The sequence below is a fragment of the Eurytemora carolleeae genome, unplaced genomic scaffold, assembly GCF_000591075.1.
Source record: "Eurytemora carolleeae unplaced genomic scaffold, Eaff_2.0 scaffold296, whole genome shotgun sequence".
Lineage (NCBI taxonomy): Eukaryota > Metazoa > Arthropoda > Copepoda > Calanoida > Temoridae > Eurytemora > Eurytemora carolleeae.
The window spans coordinates 215,391-237,062 of NW_019396202.1; the positions used below are offsets into that span (position 1 = coordinate 215,391).

At 31.2% G+C, this 21,672-nt stretch overlaps 1 protein-coding gene across 1 annotated transcript; it reads left to right on the forward strand.

Annotated features, from left to right (window-relative positions):
• Window positions 1-6,079: 6,079 nt before the first annotated feature.
• On the forward strand, window positions 6,080-20,533 carry LOC111697990 (uncharacterized). Its single transcript, XM_023468193.1, has 18 exons — window positions 6,080-6,406; window positions 6,773-7,261; window positions 7,996-8,060; window positions 9,545-9,631; window positions 10,021-10,103; window positions 10,334-10,382; window positions 10,634-10,685; window positions 10,839-10,855; window positions 11,630-11,722; window positions 11,834-11,933; window positions 13,348-13,414; window positions 14,424-14,488; window positions 15,968-16,018; window positions 16,801-16,903; window positions 18,189-18,257; window positions 19,114-19,182; window positions 20,007-20,092; window positions 20,152-20,533. The coding sequence occupies exons 1-18, from the start codon at window positions 6,300-6,302 to the stop codon at window positions 20,165-20,167; spliced, it is 1,668 nt and encodes a 555-aa protein (XP_023323961.1). The 5' UTR covers window positions 6,080-6,299; the 3' UTR covers window positions 20,168-20,533.
• The last annotated feature ends 1,139 nt before the right edge of the window (window positions 20,534-21,672 follow it).

Consider the following 21,672-nt stretch of genomic DNA (forward strand, 5'->3'; position numbering starts at 1 on the left):
GTATTTTCGTAAAATTTTGAAAATCCACGAAAAAAATGTAAATCCGCAAAAAAATTTATTATTGCTTTCTAAATATAAATGCTGTAAGATTGAGCAACTATTAAAAGTTAAAATAGAAGATGAACTTGCAAAGCGCCCTGATTGGCCTAGTAACATATATATTTTAAAGAATTGTGGAAAACGGCTAAAAATCTCTTGACAAACCCTCAGAAACTATATTTGAATAAGATGTAGAACTTATGTCATATGTGTGCATGCAGTTTAGGAAAAAATAAATATTCCTTGATTAAAAGGAGCGAAACATGACAAATTCTGATGGTATAATTAAAGCTAAAAGTTAGGAAATAAAAACTTTAAAAGAAAGAATTTAATTTTCCACAAACTCAAATTTTCTAACCCCTATAGCTTTGCAACCTTTCATATTTCAAACTTATGTCATTTGATATAACAAATAACATTGTTTGAAATACCAAGGTTTACGACATCGGGTTCCGAAGTTATAGGGATTAGAAAATCAGGGTTTGTGGCAAAGACTCAACTCGTTAGTTTTTTATTAAATTAAAACCCAGCTAGTTATCATACAAACATGATTTAAGAATTATGTTAATAAGAAATATCTTTTAGAGGAGAGATAAGCACATTGTTCATGGTGCTAATTTCTATTAAAGGGACTATACGCGTAATTTCAAGTGACCCTCCATGCAACAGACGGAGACACGTGACCAGTATACTCACTGCCAGAGGTACGGACGTATAAGTAATATATCTATTAAAAATGAAAAATTATCAAATTCAAAAAATAATAGGAGCAAACCTAAGTTTCTCAGGCTTCTCTGGGGTATCGTCGTTTTCAGATTGGTTGCGTATTTGCTGAATATAATATGTTTAAACCTAAGATTTTATACAACAATATATAAATACAAATTTTCGTATAAATTTAACACAGTTTTATATAAATTTCTCGAGACAAAAACAATCAGTTAGAGCTCTATGGGTCTCTTTCAACTCCTAAAATGCTTAGGTTTCAGCCTATACCCCCTTTAATTTTTCCTTTACAGTTCCTGTAAGTAATATAAAAACTATGAAATAATTTCAATAATTTCAAATTATATATATAATTTAGATAATTTTAAAGTTATCGTATTTTTCCAATTATTTAATTTTAATTTTATACTGTTTCATATATTAATTAAATAAATTAGGAAAATGTTGGATATTAAAAAACTGAAAAATGTTTAGAGATTAAATGATCAACTGAATTAACAATGTTTAAAAAAAAAACATTTTCTCGAAAATGAAATCGAATTTTTAGATGAAAATTTTGTTTGTTTTATTATTTGCAACTTAAAGGACCTATTAGTGTAAAGGGGCTCTTTACTTAAAGAGTTCCAGAAATGTTTCAAAACAAAATTATCAACTGAGAACTCGTTATCACTAATTGCGTTGCTATGAGGTAAATCGCAGCCATTTTTTTATACCTCTACAAAAGTGCCAGAAACTCATAGTTATTGGTTTAATGTGGCTATTGTGAAGATTATATATTTACTGATATTCTTAGGATATAAATATATTATAAATTCTATAAATATGTTGAGAATTAAGCTTGAAGGTCTTCTCTTCTTCCTGGTTCTAATCAGACTGGCTCCTGGATTCTCTTTTCATCCTTCCCGGATTTTATCCTTCCATCTCTTGTGGATTCTTAGTTTGTGATCTCTACACTATTCCAATTATTATAAAGATTTATTCACACACAAAGATATAAATACATATATAAATGGTGCAGTTTAAATTTGTTTAAATAAATTTTTGAAAATACAGGTTTTCAAAAGAAAAGAGAAAAATATGCAAAATTAATGCACAAATAGACGACATTGATCATTACTCATTACATAAAATATTTATTATTTCAGTTATTACGTAATCATCGAATCCTTCAACATATAAATTATTCGTTCTGGTATTTAAAAGTTCTTGTAAAACCGGGACTTTCCATGCATAGTCCAATGGGACATCAAAATATTTCATTTGTTTCTTAACTAACATTTTACTAAGATCAGAAGGTCATTTTTAAATAAAGGAGTTGAGTCTTTGCCACAAACTCTGATAATCTAATCGCTATATCTTAACAACCCAATGTCGTAGACCTTAGATATTTCAAACTATTGATTTGGTTAGATTAAATGATCTAAGTTTGAAATATCAAAGGTTTAAATCTTCAGGTTGCAAAGATATTTGCATTACAAAATTCTAGTCTGTGGCAAAGACTCAATTCCTTAGAAAGAAATCTAATGCAAAGCTTAGAACTTCCTTCAATAGTCTTATAGAAAGACACACATCTACTAGCTAACATAGTTTTTACATGTAAACATTGTGAATTGTGACCTACAATTTATAGAATGACTTATAGTCAGATTCACAACTATACTTTTCAATCTTTAACTGAGAAAAAATGAGGAAGGTATTGTCGTTTTTTTTAAACAAAAATCTCATTATTTTCTTTATTTCTCAGGTACACAGTCGCAATGACGAAATAACAAAATTAAAAATTAAAAAAACTCAGGCATAGGAACATGCCCTAATTTTAGATCAAAAACAAAGATATCACGATGTTAATCGTTCATGTAACTGTAGATGTAGAACTCTCCTGAAAAATGTTGACAATCCTAGTAATTTATAATTTAGAATTCTTCCTAATTCTAAATTAGCTTTTACGTTTATCCGACTTCAAACAAAATATAAAGCTAGAGATAATTTTTCATTTGGAATTAAATAAAATACTTGAAATAGTTTTAACGAGATGTAATGAAACTACTCATCATTTCAAATCCTGGATTTTCCTTACCATCACATTTGAAATTAAAACTAAATTTCTGATTTTTATCAGGAAAACACACATTTTGTTGAAACATATATTTGCTGACTATTGTTTAAAAAAATAGTTTTGGGATGTTTTTTCCACAGAGTTCACTTTGTCTGAAATTTCTGTTGTTCTACCGAGTCCCTTATTCAAAATTTGATGGAATCAGTCTTGGGGTTCCCATGTTATGTTCAGACATACAATCAAACAAACAAAGATTACTACTTTATTTATAAACTAGCTTGGGAACCCAGCGTTGCCCAGGGAACTCATAGTTACTCCCGCCGTTTACCTGCACTTGGTTTAAAATTACGATGTTGGACCTACTCAACTTAGAATCTTAAAACAAAACATTACCATGGTTCTTTCAATTTTCCCGATCAAAATTTGAGGTAAATCGGTAAAGGGGTTTATGAGTTATAATCGGACTTACAAACAGAGATTATAACTTTATTCCAACCTAATTATGTTCTTGTTCGGGATCTAAGTTTGAAAATATAATTTAGGACTATTAGACTTCTAGTTTATCTAATGGTAGTGAATACACGATCAAATTTGTATTATATTCTACTCTTGTTACTCTATTTTCTTCATTCATGAGCACTTGACAGTGTAAAAACTGCAAATTTAAATTGCGCTTAATTTGCAAAAAAATCTTGTATAGTTATTTGCAAAAAAATCTTGTATAGTTATTTGCAAAATAAATCGGAATGGAAATATTCTTATTTAAATCTTTCAGTTAAAAATCACAAAAGCTTTTCTAATTTTTAACATTTGTCGTTGACTGTTTAGTACTCATTTTTAGAGTTAACAGTTAAAAATTTTAAAAGATTGAACGAAGACAGCATTCATCTCGTTTTATTCTGCTATTTTACTGTATGAAATAAATTTCTTTCTATTTTTCTATTATTCTAGGGGAAGGAGGAAAAGAGGGGGGAGGTGGTACAGAACTGTGGTCGTAATTCAAGCGGATCCTATGTTAAGAAGGGACATGTCCAATTTACAACAATACCCTTAAAAGTTGTGTCTGATCAAGATCGGATTGGTTTTATATATGCTTATATTTTCTCTATAAGAGGTTTCTTTACAAAAAATCACTTGCGTTCATTTTCCCTTTCAGAATGAGTGAGAGAAGACGATATCTTCCACGTTGGTTAATAAATAAAGCATTCAAGTGCACCGTTGAAATTTCAACGACAAACGTGATCCGTAGACCAGAGCAGGATATAGGAGAACTAATCTGTACAAATTCAAAATTTATCATGTTGAATGTCACAAAAAAACGTATTAGTTTGACAACAAATTCTTTTCCATTGTTGTTATTGATAATAGGATATCAGAAGAATAAAATAAATTTGGGCATCGATACCACATGTATAGCGTTGGCATTGATTTTCTTTCTCAAAGGTTAGTTTTGATAATTTACAATACACACTTATTTTTTTATTGTAATTAAAAGCAATTTTTACGAAATTTTCTTTCCTTAAATTGAATTAAAGATTTTGCGCATAAAACTCTCCACTTCAACCCCCCCCCTTTCTACACTATATTTGTTACGAATTGTTAATCTTAAAGTACAAGTCTGTGTATATTTGTATATTTGTGTTAAAGTGAGAGTTAAGTATGACAGTGCAGAATCCTCATTACTACCTGAACTATTGGAAACCTGGCGTTATAGTCTCCAGTCTTCCGTCTGTTTTCTCCGGCTTAATACATATTAATGTTCAAACCATAATTGTGTTGGCTAATCTATATATTAATTAGTATTTATTGCAGATCATTCATTACCCATTTCTGTCAGTTGGGCAGTAAGGCAGTCCCTATAGCTTAGATTATATACGGTTTCCAATTCCCCTCCATCCTTCTATCTAATCCCCCTCCCTCCCCGTCGCTCTAATTCCATTCCCTCCCCCCTCTCTCTAATCCCACTCACTCGCCCCCCTCTCTGTAACCCCCTCTCTCTAATTCCCCTCCCCCATTTACTCTGCCTCCCCCCTGAAACTTCTAGGGTCTTTAAAATCTACCCTGTTCCCTATGATTTCCTTCAAAATATGACTATTTACCTTTATTTATCCCATTTACTCTATTTACTCTATTTACCCTATTTACCCTCTTAAATCTTAACCTTTATGCTTCGCGAAACTTTAGCCAACGATATCACTAGTATTTCCGGTCTAATCGTAACATTACATTTTTCATTCAAACCCAAAAAAATAATCGAATGAACCCTAACACTTAAAATTTAGATTTTTGAAGATGAACAATTCAAAAAAATTTTATTTTATCTCCCCCCACCCTTCCCCAGTCCCCACCCCCTGTCCATCTTATCTCCCCCCCTTCCCCCCTCCCTCTCTCAGAGATTACATTTGGTATATGGAATTTCAATTAAATAGTTTTAAATTAAATAGTTTCAAATTCATATTTTCAAGGCAAAAAGAAATAAACTCGAAATAATTGAATTAGAATTAAACTTGTTGAGTAAAGTTAGAAATTTTATTCTGTTTACGTTATTTCAATTTTATAATTTTACCCCTGCAGCTTCTAATTGAGTAGTAATGATGAAGATTGTTGAATTTGGAAAATTTCCTTTTTAGTTTCCGCAACATAAATTCGCAATTCACTTACTACTCAGACTGCTCATACACTCTACCTGACATCTCACGGCCACTTGTTGCATTCAGGGTTTTACAACTTATAAAGAAATACTCCAATTTTAAACATAAAACATAACGTTTATGAATATTGTCTATTTATAAAGATTTTGCATTTCCTATTCAAAGGATCCATAAGTATCCCTGAATACAGAATACAGATGTCTCCTGATTGTTCGTGTACAGTACTTGTACACAATAGAACATGCTGTGGAAAATATCGCATCTTATAGATAGGTGTTAATCGATCTCTGTAACACTCTTACCTCTGCTTTTACACACACAATCACAATTAAAAAATAATAAATGTCTGCTATAGAAGAATATCTCATTCTTTCTTGATATAAGAGAAAGGTTTAAAGGGGACAGTATACGTGTCGCGTCGTTTAAAACTGGAGGATCAACTAAACCACGTCTTCAGTACCTTTTATTCTGATATGGGAGAAAATATAAGAAAACTGTTTCAAGAAAAAGTGACAAATTAAAAGCATGACATCATATAAATTTTGATTATCAGAAATGTTAAATATCTAAGTTGTGACAAAATTACGAAAGAAATATTTTCAGAAAAATGTTAAAAGAATAATGATTAAATGATAAAGAAGATGAATAGCTAAACTGCGACGAGAAAGATGATAAAAATCGTAACTATCATTAAATATCATGACAAAGATTTGAATTAGAATGATGAAGAAATCTGACCTTTGGTGATTAAGATGATAAAGAACTAAATGATGATAAAGATGATAAGGAACAAAACTATGATTATAATGATGATAAAGAACTAAACGATGATGAGGAAGATGATAAAGATGCTGAGAATCTGTGTCCCACTGTTCCTTGTATCCCTCTTCTTTATCAAATTGGGACACAGTCAACAATGTGACTCTAACAACAGGAAGAACATGATTATAAATATTTCAATTGAATTTTAAAGGTTCTGTCTACGTAATTTAGAGTAACTCTCCATTTCAAGAGTTTGATTCACATCGGTAAACCCCTTTAAAAAGGTATCGGGGTAACAATGAGGAGGATATCATCATGTTTCCATCCTCTTCCAGTTTTCTTTTCTTTCTCTGCTTTATTAATCCTCAGATCACGGTTGTATGTAGTTTAATAAAAACTAGGATATATCCATCATTCTAGCTCACGCAAAAGTTTAAAGGGTGCCGTTGTGAATCAGGCTTGAGAGTCAACTAAAATTACGTTCACAGTCCCTTTAAATGCTAATAAAGTTATTTGGTAATCATCTTGTCGTGTTTAGTGTTACGGGATGCACCAATGAAGATTCTGAGATTGAAAGCAAGAGCAAATATTTAGAAATGGGAAATAAGTTCCCAGACGAAAATGTAGATTTCTACTCTCAGAACCCGGAAAAATATTCAGCTGTAATTCAAGAGCATTCAGTGAAATCTCCAGATTTAATACAAGAAACATCTACTAAATCTTCAGTGAAATCTCCAGCTTTAATACAAGAAACATCTACTAAATCTTCAGTGAAATCTCCAGCTTTAATACAAGAAACATCTACTAAATCTTCAGATTTCACTATTGCAGAAGCATCAGAGAAATCTTCAAATTTTGCCAGTGAGCCCTTATCAGATTTGAATCGTGAAGGCATTTCACATGATAAATCTAAAGAACCCCTAGCCCTAAAAACTGTCCCTAATCCATCTGTTGATGAGCTTGAATATATTAATAAACTGAAGAAACTGTTCTCTGGTGAGCTGACCCTTCCAGAGAATGTAGTCAGGTATTAATGCACAATCCCAAAGCTCTTCCCTTATATATATATTTATGTTAGCTGTATAGCTAATCAAATTATTTCACCAAATTTGCTGGTTTTTTGTGAAAGAAACCCAATTTTAAATCGGAAATTTCTGATTAAATTGCCAGAAGCTAGTAGATAAACTAGGTATGGCTAGTTGAACCAAGTTGCAAAGATGTTGGGATTTAAAATTTGAATTTGCGACTAAGACTTAATTCTTTTTTAAAACAAACAGTATGGCTATTTTTAACAATCTGATTAACAACGCATCAAATCTTCCCATGTCTTATTATTAATTAGTTTTATGTTTAGAGCTTTTAAAATCCGAACTTTGTTAAAAAGAAATGTGCCTGTTTAGGGATCTGTCTGAACATTCTCGAAATTCAACAACATTTTTAGGCTGAACTAGTAGTTTAACCAGTCATAGCCGGGTTAACAACATTCCTCTTCATTTTTTTATAATTTTCAAACTCATGGATGTTTTTTTATTATCTAAAATCACGGTATTTCTACTGAAATGCATAGTTTTATTTTTTCAATGATTTTTGTTCATATATAAGTTTAATTCCCCGTAAAAAGGTAAGTTTAAATAATTGAACTTTAACTTTAATTTTAAGAAAAAAAATTAACACTTCATTAATAACTTGCTTTTTAAATTGTCGTTTTTTAACAAATTCAAAAGTTTAAGCAAAATCTTTTTTAAATTCTTTTCTTTTTAGTCCTGTGCCATCTGCCATAAACATCGGAATGGTTTTAGTCAACTCGAGAAAAAATCAGGGATTTGGTAGGATTTTTTCATTCTCATACATTTGGACTTAGACTTAGATTTTTAGCATTTTGTTTATTTAGATTATATACTGTAGTTAATACATTTTTGAGAATTGGTTTTTAAAGGTTCTTAAACATTTTTCATGTGTTTCGATTTATGGAACAACAGAATTTCAGACATTTTTAACAGTTTTGGATTTGGAGGAACAATTTTTATTTCCAAGATTTAATCAAAAATGTGTGTACAATTGTTCAGTTTGGACCGTACTAAATCTTTTACTTCTTAAATGTTTCTCTTCAAGTCGTCACTGATATGGAACATACTATAATCCTGACCGGCCATCATACTTTGCTGAGGTCATGTAATTAGTCCCATAAAAATGTGGGCCTTGCTGGCGTTTATTGTATACAAACAAACAAACAGACAAGCCACATATATCTTTTTTATTATAAATAATTAGGATGAAATTATTTTCTGAAATCTGAAATAAACACAGGGATCAAATTAAATGATCAGCAAGAAGTCGTTGAACAACGTTGACTAAGTTGAACCATTTTGTTTGATCTTGGACTGACGCATGCATAATCCTTTACATACACTGTAGGTATAAAATGCCCCAGTTTTATAAAATAAAAGTATATAGTGTCAAGTTCTAAGGTAGTGAGATTCATGAAAAAAATAAAAAGTGAGATTTGCAAATCCAAAATGAGAATAAAAATTTTTAACTTATATTTTCAAACTGTGGTATGGTAGTGAGATTTCAAAATCCAAAATGAGAATATAAAATTTATTCTCATTTTGGATTTTGAAATCTCACTACTGCCAATACCAGAGTTTGAAAATAAAAGTTGAAATTTTATATTCTCATTTTGAAATTTGAAATCTCACTACCGCCAATACCACAGTTTGAAAATAAAAGTTGAAATTTTATATTCTCATTTTGGAATTTCAAATCTCACTACTGCAAAACCCTCTAGTTTGAAAGTATTTACATTTTCTAATTTTGAAAAAAAGGCATTTAATAATCTGAAAAATGTAAAGAAAATGTACAAAAACTAGCTTTTAAAACCTTCAATACCATTTTCTTTTTAAAAAAACATAAAATTTTCGCTCAAAAAGAAGGCATTTTTACAAACACTTACATACATAGTTCAACTCAAGGTTCTAATGCAAGGAAAGTTTTTTTCAGAGGTGTGCGCATTTTTTGTACTGCTGTGTACTGTTTTTGGGCGGAAAAGTAAACTCAACACGGATGTAACAGCCTATGCATGGAATCCATTTCCTCAAAAAAAATCTATGAAATATTTTGGTCATAGTAAACTTTTGTGTGAATTATCAAAATTATAAAAATGCTTTTAACCTCTTCGGATACTAAACGAACACTGATGCATCTATTCTTGTTTACAAATTCCGCCCAAAAAGAACTGGTTACAATATGTACGCAGAGTATACGCTACCGCAATTTGGTTCCTCAAATCATATATTTTCTGAATATTTAGAAGAAAACTTTGCTCGATTGACCCGGACTGAGTTTGAAAGTATTTTGAAACATGCAAACACAGAAACCCCTCTTCATTTTATATTCAGTAAGTATAAACGCCAAGTTAAATTTAAAATAAAATCTTGCACCTTTTCAATCATAACCTACCTGATAAAAGACCTATTAAGAAAAAAAATAATGTCTATTATTAATTTCTAATATGTAATAAATTTGCTTTACTTATATTTTAATCTTAATACAGAATTAATAATAATAATGCTAGCGTGAATGGTTATAAAGTAAATAATAATGATAATGATAATGATAATGATGATAATGATAATGATGATAATGATAACGATGATGATGATAATACTGATAATGATGATAATGATGATACAGATAATGATGATAATGATAACGATGATGATGATAATAGTGTTATGATGATAATGATAATACTGATAATGATGATAAAAATTATCTGATGTTCAGTAACTGATGCCTACAGCTCTAAAGCTGTTGGAGATTTGATTGCTGGAGCAGTTGGGAAAAAGTTAACTATGGATGTTATACAGGTTCGTCTCATTCCAAGGAGNGAAACTTATTTTGAGCAAGGAAAACCTTTACTGGTAAGGGAAACTTTTTCGGTAAGGGTATAGATCTGCAGCTGGGGATAATTTTGTCAAATGATCGAAAAATCATTCAAAGTTCGTGTATTTCACTTTCTCTACTTTTTGTTTATTTGAGCAAACATCTTCATTATAAACATTTAAAACATTATTTTTTTAACAATTATAATGTTTAGAACATTTATCAGAAGAAAATCGGCATGCCACCTCTACATTTTTCCCTAGGAAACAAATAAATAAATCTTAAAATAACATATTTTTCTAAGAAAAGAAAAATTTTATATCTTTATTAAAAAAATTGAGCATTTCAAGAGGAAGTATATTTATGCTTAGACACAAATAATTATTTTTGGAATGTTCTAGAGGAATATTATCATTTTTATTTTTTATATTATTATTATTATTATTGTTGTTATTGTTATTATTTGTTATATAATTATTATTGTTATTGTTGTTATTGTTATTATTTGTTCCAGTGGATTATTTACATATTAAATCTAAGAAACCAGAGTTTGTTCATAAATTCAGGTAAAAACTTTGTTCATTCATATAAACTTTTTCATTTAAAAAAAAACTATTTTTATGGTGATTTATCTATCTGTTAAAAAGCATGGCAGTGATTTGTCGTCTTCATTTATGAAAATCTAAAAATGATGGATAGATATAATTTCAATTTTTTAGGAACCTAAACGGAACAGGAAACAAGCTTTTTCCGGTATCATCTTAGTTTTCTTATTTCCGGATTTTCAACTCCAATCTTATATTTACATTTAAATAGAATTTGAGACGCTTTGTGCCCCAGCAATTAGCTACAGCTAGATTTATCAGTTGAACAGATCAAAGTGATCTGATAAAGATTAGGTAATCAGATAAAGCCTAAATATGATAGAAATTATCTTTTTCCGATATACTCTTAGTTTGTATTTACAGATATCAACTCATTCTATAAATGAAAACTATATGTATATTTAAAAAGAATTTTAATTATTGGACTAATTGATATGATCTGATAACACTTGTTTGTTTTATCAGCCAATGTAATAATCATTATCATTTAAATTTTCTTCAATCAGTTAAACTGATAAGAATGTTCATTTAACGTTTTTTTATCAGTTAAACTGATCTAAGAATGGTCAGTTAAAGGCCTGAATCTGATAAATATGATCTGATAAAACTTTTTGATCAGATGGGTCTGATAAGTACATGCACCTCTGATCCTTCAATAAAAGTAAATTCAACCTAAAGTCTGACCGTGTCAACCTTGTTGCACCGGCTAGTCCTATTGAGTGTCTGCTTCATTTACCCAATGACCGGGCGATACAGTACAAACTGGGCCGGAAAAGTTGACCCGGCTCGGAAATTCAAATGTACTACGACATGCCCGTGAATATAATGACTTAAATTTTCATTAATCAGCTTAACAAATGTTTCTGAATCGGATAAATATGATCTTATAAAGCTTGTTTGATCAGCTGGGTCTGATAAGTATGATCAGGATTTCTTCTATATTGCACCTCTCTACCATCTAGCCTTCACATCATTACACAAACTTATAGTCCTGGACTGTAATAATAATGATAATGATGATGATAATAATAATAATAATAATAATAATAATAATAATAATAATAATAATAATGATAATAATAATTATAATGATAACATTGATAATGTAGATTTCCGAACTGATATCTCTGATCTAAATGCTGAGTTTGCTCCTATGGAGGCTGGTAATCATGTGATGGGAATTGGATTAGATCTTAGTTTACACTACAAGTAAGATACACTCACAGTAATGCAAAAGTTTCAAGATCAAACCCCAATAAAATGATGAGAATTTTTTCACCATAAATTTCACTTGTGTGTCAATTACTTCTATAAAACTTAAACTTAAAACAAGTGTTTTAAAGTTCTAAAATGTACTTGTCCAGGGCTACAAAACAATATATATATATTACTATTTGCACAGTTTTGGGTTTAGGCCGAGAGTGCATGAAAGGATTTCTTAACTTTTCTTGTACAGCGCTTTTCAGAAGAACCTAGAAATCCTAGAATTGAATTTAATCCGAAGTAAATTTTAATTTAGTAAAACATATTATGTAACGTATAATAATCTTAACTGGGACCATCATCTTAAGGCGGTTAAAAACAAAGCATCCAGTGCAGTTTTTGCTTTGTCAAGTGTAAAAAATATTCTTCCTAGTAATATTAAGCTAACCATTTACAACTCTTTATTTCGATCATATACAGAATATGGAATTGGAATTTCAGCCTGGGGATGTAACAAATGTTCAGAAATGAATCAAATTCAATTTTACAGAAACGAACAATACGATTAACTGATAACTCAAAAGCCACGTCTCATAATGATCCTCTTTTCCTTAAGTATAAGATTCTAAAGATTAATGATCTGGTAGACTTTAACCAAGCTATATTTATGTATAAACATACACATAAACTTCTTCCTGCATCTTTTGAAAACATTTTTAAAAAGCTTGGAAACTTTGAAAGTTCAACTTGACATTCTCAAAATTTGCTCATTACAGTATTTACCATCAAGCTCTTTTCTTAAGATGTGGAATAACCTGCCTCTTGACTTAAAAAGAAACAACTCTCTAAGTATATTTAAAAATAGACTTCTAAATTCTCTTTTTGAAAATTACATTACAATGTGTAATAAACCGAATTGCTATTCATGTAAAACTAACTAGATATGTTTTAATATGCTTTGATATTTGTTGTTTACATGTCAGAAAATTACTTTAAACTCTAGTTATTCTAATCAATGTATAAACTATTTTGCATAAGATAAAATCGCACCCTAATCTCTAATAGTTCTCCTTAAATCTATTTAATTGAATTGTTTTGTTATCATTATTGAAATTACGTGGAAAAAATAATCAAAACAGCCAAGAGCTATTTTCAACCTAATTGCTTTATACTTGTACTGTTAATATAATCATCAATTTTGTGATTGTAAACTCGTTCTGTATACAGATACATGTATTCTAGCATTAAACTTTATCTTATTTTATCTTATCTAGGTGGGTATTTGCTGCTTATAGAAAAAATAGCACTCTGAAAATTACAGCATCAAAACAAACAAAATGAATCCTAAAAGAACAATTTTTTTGTTTGCCAGCAAAGAAATGATGTGATATTTTTTTTAAAAACTTTTTTTTTATCTCAGAGTGATGCTTTGGAGGTATAGGGCAGAGAACCCAGATACATTGTTCGGACTACCAGGCAGGTTTCAGGTAGTTAATGGGACTACCAGACAGGTTTCAGGTAGTTAAAGGGACTACCAGGAAGGTTTCAGGTAGTTGAAGGGACTACCAGGCAGGTGTCAGGTAGTTAAAGGGACTACCAGGTAGGTTTCAGGTAGTTAAAGGGACTACCAGGAAGGTTTCAGGTAGTTGAAGGGACTACCAGGAAGGTTTCAGGTAGTTAAAGGGACTACCAGGTAGGTTTCAGGTAGTTGAAGGGACTACCAGGCAGGTTTCAGGTAGTTGAAGGGACTACCAGGAAGGTTTCAGGTAGTTAAAGGGACTACCAGGAAGGTTTCAGGTAGTTGAAGGGACTACCAGGCAGGTGTCAGGTAGTTAAAGGGACTACCAGGAAGGTTTCAGGTAGTTAAAGGGACTACCAGGAAGGTTTCAGGTAGTTAAAGGGACTACCAGGAAGGTTTCAGGTAGTTGAAGGGACTACCAGGCAGGTTTCAGGTAGTTAAAGGGACTACCAGTAAGGTTTCAGGTAGTTGAAGGGACTACCAGGTAGGTTTCAGGTAGTTAAAGGGACTACCAGGCAGGTTTCAGGTAGTTAAAGAGACTATTTACGTAATTATAAGTGAACCTTCATTTCAAGATTCATAACAGAACAGTTACCGTAAATCCTTCGTCGTAACAAAATATTTATGCAACCAGGCTTTTAGGGCGCTTCGCGCCCATCTTTTATTTGAACTTTTAATTGTGGCTTTATCTGCGAGCAACTTCTCTTTGTACAGTATAAATCAATAGCAACAAAAATACCGGGATTTAATCATATTTTTATCATATTTTTAATCATATTTTTAATCATATTTTTATCATATTTTTAATCATATTTTTAATCATATTTTCATGCGCATTTTTAAAATTTTACAAAGATCAGAAACTTTTAAACTCAGCCTTTTAGATAATGATAGGTTCAGCCGTTTTGACATTTATTGGATACAAACAGACAGGCAAGCAAAGAATATTTATAGATAAACAGCAAAAATAATTTCAGGGATTTAATAGCGGGGTAGTTCTCTACGACCTGGACAGAATGAGACGGAGTGAGATCTATAACCGGTAAGTAACCACCAGGTGTCCCACTTCATACTAGATCGTTTATATCTCTAATCTAACTACTAGGTGTTCCACTTCATAGTAGACCGTTTATATCTCTAACCTAACTCTAGGTGTCCCACTTCATAGTAGATCGTTTATATCTCTAATCTAACTACTAGGTGTCCCACTTCATACTAGATCGTTTATATCTCTAACCTAACTACTAGGTGTTCCACTTCATAGTAGATCGTTTATATCTCTAACCTAACATACCAGGTGTCCTACTTCATAGTAGATCGTTCATATTTCTAACCTAACTACCAGGTGTCCCACTTCATAGTAGATCGTTTATATCTCTAACCTAACTACCAGGTGTCCCACTTCATAGTAGATCGTTTATATCTCTAACCTAACTACCAGGTATCCCACTTCATAGTAGATCGTTATATCTCTAGCCTAAATACTAGGTGTCCCACTTCATAGTAGATCGCTTATATCTCTAGCCTAAATACTAGGTGTCCCACTTCATAGTAGATCGTTTATATCTCTAGCCTAAATACTAGGTGTCCCACTTCATAGTAGATCGTTTATATCTCTAACCTAACTACCAGGTGTCCCACTTCATAGTAGATCGTTTATATCTCCAACCTATCTACCAGATGTCCCACTTCATAGTAGATCGTTTATATCTCTAACCTAACTACTAGGTGTCCCACTTCATTGTAGATCGTTTATATCTCTAACCTAACTAACAGGTGTCCCACTTCATAGTAGATCGTTTATATCTCTAACCTAACTACTAGGTGTCCCACTTTATAGTAGATCGTTTATATCTCTAACCTAACTACTAGGTGTCCCACTTTATAGTAGATCGTTTATATCTCTAACCTAACTACCAGGTGTCCCGCTTCATAGTAGATCGTTTATATCTCTAACCTAACTACTAGGTGTCCCACTTCATAGTAGATCGTTTATATCTCTAATTGAGGTTTAAGGGACTAATCAGAAGTTTCAAAAAATAAATAATTTAAAAAACATTTAAATGGCTAATATGAGAGATACCAGGTTTTTCGAGTATTCTGTGCGTATTTTGACATTAAAGCTGGGAGATAATCCAATACGATATGGGACGCTCTGTAGCTATGACCCTATTTTGACTAGTAGGTTGGGAGGGGGAGTGGGAGGGAGGTTGGAGGGTAAAAAAATGTGGTTTTTTAACTTCGTTCGAAAAAATCGTTCGTTCATTAAAAAATAATCGTTTTTTCAAAATCTTTCGAAAATTTGTTCGTTCAGTAAAAACAACGATCGTTTTTTAAGTTCATTCAAACGAGTTTAAATATTTCGTTTTTTTATTTTCGTTCGTTTTTCTCACAAGCAATGCTTATTTCTAAATATATCTGCAGTTTGCAGTTTTAATATATGCAATTTATGCTGAAACAAAGGGTTGGAAGTTATGGAAAATATTTGTTGACTCATTCAATCACTCAATCATCTGTTTAGGTATCTGGAACCAGAAGAAGCTGAAGCATTGCTTGAAAAATATCTTTACAGGTTATATCTTTGTATTAATGGGACTGTAAACATAATTATGAATTAAAGGGACCCATCCTGCAAAAATGACAATGCCCGATTCACAACGGTACCTTGAAAAGCGTTGTTTGGTCAAGTATTAATTAGATATTAAAGTGACCTGGCGCATTTCTACTGCATGAAAACATATAGAAATGATTAAAACGAAACACTTTTAAGGCTAGAAAAACGACAATATCTTAAACATTATTGATCAGATAAAAGTTTCAAGGAAACCGCTGTGAATAAATCGATTTACTTAAAGGATTTGAGTCTTTGCCACAAACTTGAATATTCCATTCCCTTCATCTTTACAACCTGGCGGTGCAAACCTTTGATATTTCAAACTTCTACGCCATTAGGTTGCAAAGATAGAGGTATTAAAATATTAGAGTTTGTGGGGGAAACTTAATTCCTTTATGCTTTAACTACGAGCAAACGATGGATTTATAAAACATGTACAATCGACCACGATAATGTATAAACCATGTACAATCGACCACGATCATTTATAAACCATGTACAATCGATCACGATAATCTATGAAACATGTACAATCGACTACGATCATTTATAAACCATGTACAATTGACCACGATCATTTATAAAACATGTACAATCGACCACGATAATTTATAAAACATGTACAATCGACTACGATAATTTATAAAACATGTACAATCGACCACGATAATTTATAAAACATGTACAATCGACTACGATAATTGCGAAAAATTAAATTTTTTAAATTGTTTTTAATTTAGAGCTACTTTGGCAGAGCAAGATTGGATGACAAACCTTGGATTTAGTCATCCAGGACTCATCCACATTCTTCCATGTACATTCAACGCTCAAACATCTATCCAGGTTTTTTTATTCGTTCATTCTTCATTCATCCTTCCTTCTCTTTCTTACTCATCCCGGACTCATTCACATTCATCCTTTTATTCACCTATCCATTTATTCATCCTTCCTTTCTTAAGATTTTTTCTTTCTTATCTCATTCGTTGTTTTAATTTACGTTTCTCTTATTCTTTTCCCATTTTTAAACTAATTAAATCGTATTCCTTTTCTTTTGTATTCTTACTCTGTCTTCCTTATTACTTCTCATTCTTCTTTTCTTTCTGATTTTAACATTTGTTCTTTCATTCAATTTTTTATTACATTTTCCTTATTACTTCTCATTCTTCTTTTCTTGCTGCTTTTAACATTTGTTCTTTCATTCAAATTTTTATCACATTTTCCTTATTACTTCTCATTCTTCTTTTCTTTCTGTTTTTTACATTTGTTCTTTCATTCAATTTTAATTACATTTTCCTTATCACATCTCATTCTTCCTTTCTTTCTGTTTTTAACATTTGTTCTTTCATTCAATTTTAATTACATTTTCCTTATTACTTCTTATTCTTCTTTTCTTTCTGTTTTTAACATTCGTTCTTTCATTCAATTTTAATTACATTTTTCTTGCTACTCATCTTTTAATATTTTTATTTATTTTTGATTTAAAATTTTTTATAAACTAATTCACATTTGTGCACATTCTTTTTTGCTCATCAAACAAAACAACTTACTTAGAAGAATTGTTGTTTAGTACATGTCTACAGATCTAATAGAAGTATTGTTGTTTAGTTCATGTCTACAGATCTAATAGAAAAATTGTTGTTTAGTTCATGTCTACAGATCTAATAGAAGTATTGTTGTTTAGTACATGTCTACAGATCTAATAGAAGTATTGTTGTTTAGGACATGTTTATAGATCTAATAGAAGTATTGTTGTTTAGTTCATGTCTACAGATCTAATAGAAGTATTGTTGTTTAGTACATGTTTATAGATCTAATAGAAGTATTGTTGTTTAGTACATGTCTACAGATCTAATAGAAGTATTGTTGTTTAGTACATGTCTACAGATATAATAGAAGTATTGTTGTTTAGTACATCTCTACAGATCTAATAGAAGAATTGTTGTTTAGTACATGTCTACAGATATAATAGAAGAATTGTTGTTTAGTACATGTATACAGATCTAATAGAAGTATTGTTGTTTAGTACATGTCTACAGATTTAATAGAAGCATTGTTGTTTAGTACATGTCTACAGATCTAATAGAAGTATTGTTGTTTAGTACATGTCTACAGATCTATTGTTGTTTAGTACATGTCTACAGATCTAATAGAAGTATTTGATGATTATCATTACTGTGATTCTTATCATAATTTAAAGGTAAATTATTGTGATACAGTATTATTATTATTATCTATCAATCTACAGTCAAAGAATCATGCCGATCTCCAGGGTCGAGCTCCAGCCACTTAACCGTGTGTCCGCCTGGGTCTCATGGATCATATCGGGTTTGAATTTTTTTATAACTCAGTGTGTATACCAGATAGATAGCATTTTGAACAGTACACACGTCTGTTCGAGAGTAATCAAAGTATTTCAAAAATCATAAACAATGTGAATCCAACTGGTTGTACATAAAATAAAAGATTAATGTAATGTAATTGATAAAACTTTTTAATATAGTATGACGTATAATAAGAAATAATTAATATTGTATTGAAATGTTTTGGGCTTAAAAAACTATTTTTTTTTTCTGGCAAAAAATGTAAAATGTTTCATAATTCTGCGGCCAAAAGTACAGAAGAAGAGAAAATTTTTTAGAAAGAACTTAATCCAATTAAAAATTTTAAGCTAAATTTTAAAATATCTAATTTCAGTTTCACAGAATCATTAATTTTTCTGTAGCAATATTTTGCTTGATGCTGTCAGATAAAATCGGTCCAACTTTTCCAGGATTTGTAATTCATCACGTTTAATCATTTTTACATTATTAACAGTGAGAACCAGAAAATAATTGAATGGGAAGACGACATTATAGCAGTATTTAATGTTGTTATAAAGCAAATATGTTTACTATCAACTGTTAACACTGAACAATTGCTGTGCCTCAAGTTCATTGGACTGTTCAAGTTATAACTTGGGTCTAAAAGTTGACGTCCAGAGTTTTCTGGTTATCACTGTATAATTCGTCATTTTTAATTATTTTCAGATTATTTTATATTTTATTTTTGAATAGATTCTTCACATGAATGGGTGTGGTCCCCTGCCAGAGCATTGTGGGAACGCCCACAGCGGGCAGAGCAAGGAAACCAGTGTTTTCTAAATAAACAAGATTTATAAATAATACTTTTAACAAATTTTCTAAAACAGTTAAACTATAATGAAAACCTGAAGAAAAACATATCCTAATTTTTCAAAATTAGAACGGATAAAGGGTTGTGTAAAGGGGAGGGGGCGATAATTTTCATTTTTCCGATTACCCCATTTCATAGTTCCCATTACCCACCCGCCACCCCAACCCTGAAAATGAACATTCAGTTTGCGGAGCCAAATCCTCCTACCCCTCCAGTAATATTGTCTCGACCCGGCCCGTTGAAAATGCAGAACTAAGAAGCAAGGGATGTATGGGTTCTTGATATTTTAACGTGGCGCATAAGATTACTTCTAGAACAAGTTTTGTCGTAATTGTAAACAAACAAAATACTATACAGGGTTACCCTCAAAGGATGAGACTGTAAAGACGACCCAGAACTCTAAAAATATGACGATTTCAAGCTTTATTTTTGGTTTCAGCATTTAATTGAGTATTTTGATGGTTTACTAGATGATTAAGCACAGAAATAAGGCAGTTCTGGCAGGAACCCTGAATGCAAGAAAAGGGACTAAACAAATTCCGTACAATCGTCTCTGAAGTCTCATCCTTTGTGGCTAACCCTGTATATTATGCAAAATTTGATTATTTTTTTACAGTTCTTTATTTTGGATATGTAATAAAACTAGTCTTGGACTTTTCCTATTACGTCCCAGTAGAATGTGAACAAAACCAAACCCCTTTATTTTTTCATTTTTAAGTTAAAAACAAAATTTATTTATTGATTTGACAATTGTTGGAAATACTGGTTGGTTTAGAAATATAAGGAGGGGGCCTACTTTGATATTGGTGTCAAGATAGACTGGGTAATGATTGAAAAAATTAGAACAGGACAAGCACAGTGGTTCATGCTGGACTAGACTGGGCAATGATTGAAAGAATTAGAACAGGACAAGCACAGTGGTTCATGCTGGACTAGACTGGGCAATGATTGAAAGAATTAGAACAGGACAGGCACAGTGGTTCATGCTGGATTAGTATTAGACTAGACCATATCTGCTCCAAGATATCCACTAATTGTTTTCAATTTTAACCTTTCTAAAGACTGTGGATAGTTTGTGTGTCGGAAGTTTGATTCTTCTGTTAATACATCCATGGGCTCCCTTGACGTATATGTGGCCATTGGGAACATCGGCCGCAACGCAGGGTGCAGGCTCTTTAAGTAATTTATAACTACAATTAAGGCCCTTGAATATGTAAAGAAAATCACCTTTTTGCATATTTTTACTATCTGTAATTTGTATTTTTGTATGATTTAATATTAATAAAACCCCTCTGTATGAAATCTGTATAAATCAAAATCAATTTACAAGGAAATTTATTAGATTTCGTTGACTTTGTAAAAATGACGTCTAATCTTTGAAACTATGCTTAGCGCCCATCTTGTATTTCAATTTTTAATTGTTGTGTGCATTTTTTCTTTGCACATTTTATAACAAATGCAAAAGAATTCCCAGATTTTTTCCCGGGGATTTTCCAAATTTTACAAAAATTAAAGTTTTTTGTAGGGAATTTTTTTAAATGTGAGGTCCCACACAAAACTTAATTGGGCTCAATCGGTTCAGTCGTTTTGACGTTTATTGGACGCAAACAGACAAACAGACACCCAGACAAAAAAAAAATATGAATGGAATCTCAAAAATGAAGAGGATGTTCGATTTTCTTTCCTTTTTCTGATGCATAAATATCTTCTAAAGAGCTATCGCAATTAAAGGAAAGTTAGTTATCTGTTTTAAAATGAAAAAAACAATGACATTTCGATAAACGTTTTTAGGTATATTGGTTTAGAATCGGAGATGTAATGCTTTGAATATGAGAGTAACTGAAAAGTATGTCAACCTTGTCCCTTTAAACGGAGGGAATCAGCCCAAATGGAGTGTTTGGGGGGGGGGGTGAAGGGGAATGGATGCAGTACCCTGAGTACATATAAAGAGTTGAGAATAGAATTAGAAAGATTTTATCGGTTCTCGATGGTGAAAGGAAAATGGAAACTTCAACAGAATTCTTTTTATGTAACATTCATTTCATTCATTTTAATCATTTTATTCCTTTTATTCATTTCATTCATTTCATTCATTTCATTCATTTCATTCATTTCATTCATTTCATTCATTTCATTCATTTCATTCATTTCATTCATTTCATTCATTTCATTCATTTCATTCATTTCATTCATTTCATTCATTTCATTCAATCGAGGAAAAAACGCAAAAGTTGGGCTCACTGATTTTTGATATGAATATATTTGGTAGCTCAATGTAAAATAAGGATTAAAGAAACAGCACACATTATGCTGTAATAAATACAGGGAGTAAGGAATAGAAGGGAGATATAACTGACGCGGTTCGCCCTACCATATGATTATACATGCTTTGCAGACGGTACTTCATTTGTATAAGAAATATTTGTCTGATGTACATTTAC

Excerpts from the sequence above, each read along its gene's own strand:
- LOC111697990 (XM_023468193.1), top strand. The coding sequence starts at position 6,300 with ATGATGAGGAAGATGATAAAGATGCTGAGAATCTGTGTCCCACTGTTC. Across the intron at positions 14,489-15,967 it reads CGGAGTGAGATCTATAACCG|GTATCTGGAACCAGAAGAAG; the intron begins GTAAGTAACCAC and ends TCATCTGTTTAG. Across the intron at positions 18,258-19,113 it reads ATTCTTATCATAATTTAAAG|ATTCTTCACATGAATGGGTG; the intron begins GTAAATTATTGT and ends ATTTTTGAATAG.